At 43.1% G+C, this 5,079-nt stretch overlaps 1 protein-coding gene across 1 annotated transcript; it reads right to left on the bottom strand.

Annotated features, from left to right (window-relative positions):
* Positions 1-807: 807 nt before the first annotated feature.
* On the bottom strand, positions 808-3,309 carry slitrk4 (SLIT and NTRK-like family, member 4). The gene has a single exon (XM_060926862.1). It carries the CDS (start codon positions 3,307-3,309, stop codon positions 808-810), a length of 2,502 nt encoding a protein of 833 aa, XP_060782845.1.
* Between the last annotated feature and the right edge of the window lie 1,770 nt (positions 3,310-5,079).

Raw genomic sequence — 5,079 nt, 5'->3', positions numbered from 1 at the left:
AATAAATCAGATACGCTTACATGGCAAGCAGCTATGGAGATATTTTCTTGGGTTTATGAATGTCCTGTCATGTGCCGTACCCAAAAACTTCAAGAGGAATCACATTTCGTTAGAACAAATTTTAAATGGCTCCTTACAGAAACAACAGACGGAATAATCCAGATTGTTAAAGATGTTGGAACTGTCAGTGCTTTCAGTTACAACTGAATCCACCAGTTTCAAGGCCCCGAAAAGTGTCAAATTAAAATCCGAACCACGGTACTCTGGGGGATTCCGAAACGTTCATTCCTTGCTCCCAGCTTGCCAGTCTTCGACTCCGTTTCATTTAGTCATCCAAAGCACCCTAAAAATACTTTCAACCAAAAACAACGAACAAGGGTCAATATGCATTACACTCATTATACTCTTTTATGACCCAACAATTTGTTTTCAAATAAAAAGTTTAAAAAGCATCTGGTAATTCAAACAAAAGCAATAATCTGATGGAACCCATTTCATTAGCAGCAAACTACACTTGTTTATAAGATACTCTACAACCTCTCTTAAAGACTAATGTGATTTTTTTATACTTTATAATGGCATCATCAGTTTGGAAAAAAAAAAGAAGAATATTTGAAGTTACACAAACACCAATTCTAAGTTATATTTTAATGGAATGAAATCTGTGTCCAGTATTCCATTGGTCATGAATATATATATATATATATATATATATATATATATATATATATATATATTTTTTTTTTTTTTTTTTTTTTTTCCATAAGGCACTTTTTTGTAAGTAAGGGGCACATGAAGATGAGAGGCCTAAAATTTACTGAGGGCTGTCTGTTCCTCTAGTACTTGAAGATAGTCAGGGGTCCCTTGGAGTTTTGCTTTTAGTTCATAATATTCACTTTTGCGCTGCTCAACAACTATCTTACTGTGGTTACCCCCTATCAATGACTTTTTTGTTTTTTTGTCATGTGGTTTCTCGGGGTAACGGATCTCAAAACCACTCACCCCTATACTGTTGAAATCCTTTTTGTTGTCCAAGTAGCTGTGGAGGAACAGGCTGGACTCTCTTCCAGGTAGAAACTCATCCAGCTCATCGATGGTACTTAATCGTTTCCTGGGGTCCAGAGTTAGAGAGTCCTTGTCATTGTCTGCACTGTTGCGTAAGAACATTTTCGGTCTCTGGGAGTCGGCAAACTTGAAGCTGGCATCTGAGTCTCTGATTCCACAAGTATGGGCTTTACTCATGTGCTCAATGGTCTGGGGGATAAAGGTCTCTCCTGCCAGGTCGTCGTTCTTGTTGCATTTGTGGTTGTGCCTCCTCAGCTGGAGCTGCATGGAGCCACACTCCTGGTTGCCAAGCCCCTCCTGCCTCCCAGCAGGCTTTTTGTTTCGTTTGAGCACAAAGATCAGCAGGCAGAAAGCAACAAACACTGTGAGGATTAAGACCACCAGGATGCTCAAAATCATGATTGACAGAGGTACCGGACCACCAGGAGGTGCTTTGCCAACTCCAGCAGGTGACATTGATGTGGCCAGGGGGGTTGCACTTGTCATGATAAAAGGAGGCCTGGCTATGAGCTTAGGGCAGAGGATCTCGTTTTTCAGCTCCCGCAGCTCAGTGTTTGCAAACTGCACTGGGGATGCACATCTGACCTCCTTGGCAGCCACCCCCTCATTCAGCTTCTCCAACCACAGTTTTAAAGCCACTAAATCACATGAGCATTCCCAGGGATTGCCTTCCAGATCTATCTGAGTGAGGGATTTGAGCTGGTCCAGCACGCCACTCACAGGCAAAGTCATGAAATGATTGTTCTTTAGATTCAATCGAGCAAGAGGCACACCAGCAAAAATATAAGCAGGGAGGCTTCGGAGCACATTGTTGTTTAGATACAAGAGTTGCAAATTTGGCATGGAGTCAAATGTCCCTGCTAACACCTCCTTTATGGCATTGTATTCCAAATACAAATACTGGAGGTTACTGAGGCCAAGGAACATTTCCGGGTGAAGCTGCTCAAGCTGATTTCCATTAAGGTATAGTCTGCGGAGGTTGGTCAGATTTCCAAACACACCTTTTTGAACAGTGGATATTTGATTACTGCCCAGGTGTAAGAGATCCAACCCTTCAAACCCTTGGAAGTCAATGGGGCTGATATTTCTAATGTAATTACCATTGAGGTGCAATTTCTTGGAATTTAGAGGTTTAGGTGTAAGATCAGCTAGGCTCTGGATATTTCTTTCCTGACAATTCACACTAATTCCAAAATCAGATGGATGAGCTTTGCAAATGCAGGGTTGAGGACAGGAGAGGGGAGGGACTCGGGTTTGGTAGGACACAATTTGGCCATTTTTACCCACTGGAATACCAGCAACAATACCATTCCCATAGATTTTGGAGGGATTTGTAGTTTTTGGTGCTTTGGTAACTGAGGGTGCTATCGTGGATGGTGCAATATTAGATATGGTGTGTCCAGCATCTGGCTGGGAAGGGGGCATCCTCACATCAAAGTCACTACCAATTCCCAAAGGGCATAGTTCTTGTTTATTGGTCTCTTTCAAAAGTCGGCCATATAGGTCACTGGGAGTCTCACATATAGCCTCGCCAATGAAAATGTTATAGGGCATATTCTCCAACCAAGCTTTCAGTGGTAATAAATCACAGGTGCAATTCCATGGGTTGTCGTCCAATTGCAATTCCACTATTCTTCCAATATGCTCCAAAACTCCAAGATATGGGAGTTTCTGTATCCTGTTTCCTCGTATATCCAAGTGTGTGAGGGAGGCAAAGCGGAATATGTTCTCAGGCAGGCTCTGTATAAGATTGTCATTTAGAATTACAACCTTTAGCTTATGTAATTTATTGAAGGCTCCCTTCTCAATATACTTGATTAAATTGTAGTCGGCCTGGAGGTATTCCAAGTTTTCGATCCCCCGGAAAGTGTCAGCCCGGAGCTCTTTTAATTCATTGTTATTTAAGTGCAACTGTTTTAATGCACTGAGTCCCATGAAGGCCCCTCCCTCGATGTTCTGCAGCTTGTTGTTCCCCAGCTGGAGAGAGACTGCGTGCGTGAAATTCAGAAAAGTGTTGGGGTAAAGAATGTACAAAAGGTTTTTCTGGAAATTCAGATGGTAGAGGCTGGATTGTGGAGGGAGCAGCTGTGTTGGCCTGTACACAGTTATTTTCTCACAGTTCACATAGAGGACGTTCTCAATGGACATGCAAGAGCAGGCACTGCAGGTCTCGGCTGAGAGTTCGGTATCCGAGTCAGAAAATGCACTCGGAACAGAAAAGGCCAACAGAACAAGCAGCAGCATTTTTGCCTTTTAAAAATCCCCCAGAAAACCATTTAGCAACCTTAGGGGAGGGGGAGAACAAACAGAAAATCAAAACAGGTTTGGTGTGCACATGGTTTTTAACACAGCAATATGAAAAGATTGGATGGAAATACTGTTTAGAACCTGAGTCCTCTTCAGTGCATACAAGTTAACAAAATTTGTCTTTGCTTGCTGTCTAAGAAATCGACTATGATATATAGACCACAGCTAGATTAAAAAGAAAAAAAATGTCGGTTAATATATTAATGAAAAGAATGAGAAGGGCAACTAAAAATAGCAACTAAAATATCCACATATGAAATAAATAAAATTTAAAAAATGAATAAAGATCAAATTAAAATAACAATTAAAAAATCATTTCACGTATTGAGGACCAGAACAGCTAAGCAAAATTTTATATTCTGGTAATATGCTTGCCAATTCTCGATTGATTCTCAAGCACTATGCGTAAGTGGTAGAATAATCTGTTCTGAAAAAAAATTCCCGAAAAAAAAAAAACCCGAAAAACTCACCTGCAGCGTCCGAAATATCGCCTTCTCTCCAGAAGACACCGCACTTCACACGGGACCTGGAGAATTTGTCCATTCAGGCTCCAATTTCAGCCTTCGTGTCTCTTCCAGTCAGCCTCCACTTGTCCTGAACGCCACATACTGCCATTAATCCCCGAGACAACCAAGCACTGGAGGGACATAACAAAAGCTCAGGAGGACAAATTCACCCGGAAAGCCAGCGGGGAACTGAAGAAAGGTGCGTCTCTGCATTGAAGGCGCATCTCTGTGAAAATCGCGCCGGCATTCTTCGGTTTCTACGCAAGGAGAGGCCAAAGGAGAGGGGACGCTGATGATCGGATCTCCCTTTCAGATACCAGCACCACCAGCACCACCTCCCCGGACAGTTCCGGAGACTTGAAAGAAATCACGATTTTGAGATAAACGTCTCAACTCGCGCTCCCCAAAACGATGCGCTCCGATGAGATTGCGCAAAAGCGGGACGAGAGGCAGCGCGCTCCCATATTCAGCCAAGGCAGATGCGGAGGATGAATAATTCAGTTTTAGTCCCGGCGTACTTCAGCAGAGAGAGAGAGAGAGAGAGAGAGAGCTCGACGCTTTGAAAGACAGCGAAACTCGATTTGAAACGACTTATTCTTCTTCGCGCAGACTTTGGTGGAAGAAGGACGCCAGCGCGCGTCAGAGAGCGAGTATTCCACAGCGCGGTGCGTTTGCGCACGGTGAAGGAGAGGAGCGGAGAAGAGAGGAGGGAGGAAACGGAAAGGAGAGAGGGAATGCAGAGATGGAGAGATGTGGAGGAGGAGGAAGAGGAGGAGGAAGGTGTGTGTGTGCGCGCGCGTGTGTGTGTGGGGGGGTAATAGAGCGATAGGGAAGATTAGGCTGTAGAACTCAGGTTTTAACTAAACAGCACCCCAAAGCAAGGTATAGAACTCTCTCTCTCTCTCTAAAAAAAAGTGGTTAAAATTAATAAATTACAATTAAAAAAGCGCATTTGCTCAATTTTGGATGCGCATTTTACGCACCGGCTTTATTTATTTATTTAACGGGCATATATAATGATGCGGGATTGCGTACTCCTTAAATCTGTGTTGCCTTTTATTGACGTCTTGCATGCGAGCTGAAAATCCAGAGATGTGTCCACATGAAGCCCTTGTGATTAATGTGAGTGAAGCTGACAAACTGCAGGTGGTCGGTATACATGTGTGTGTGAGAGAAAGAGAGAGAGAGAGAGAGAGAGAGA

This window comes from Neoarius graeffei, chromosome 8 (assembly GCF_027579695.1).
Source record: "Neoarius graeffei isolate fNeoGra1 chromosome 8, fNeoGra1.pri, whole genome shotgun sequence".
Lineage (NCBI taxonomy): Eukaryota > Metazoa > Chordata > Actinopteri > Siluriformes > Ariidae > Neoarius > Neoarius graeffei.
Note: the sequence above shows the minus strand (reverse complement) of the source record. Positions and strands in the feature narration are given on the sequence as shown.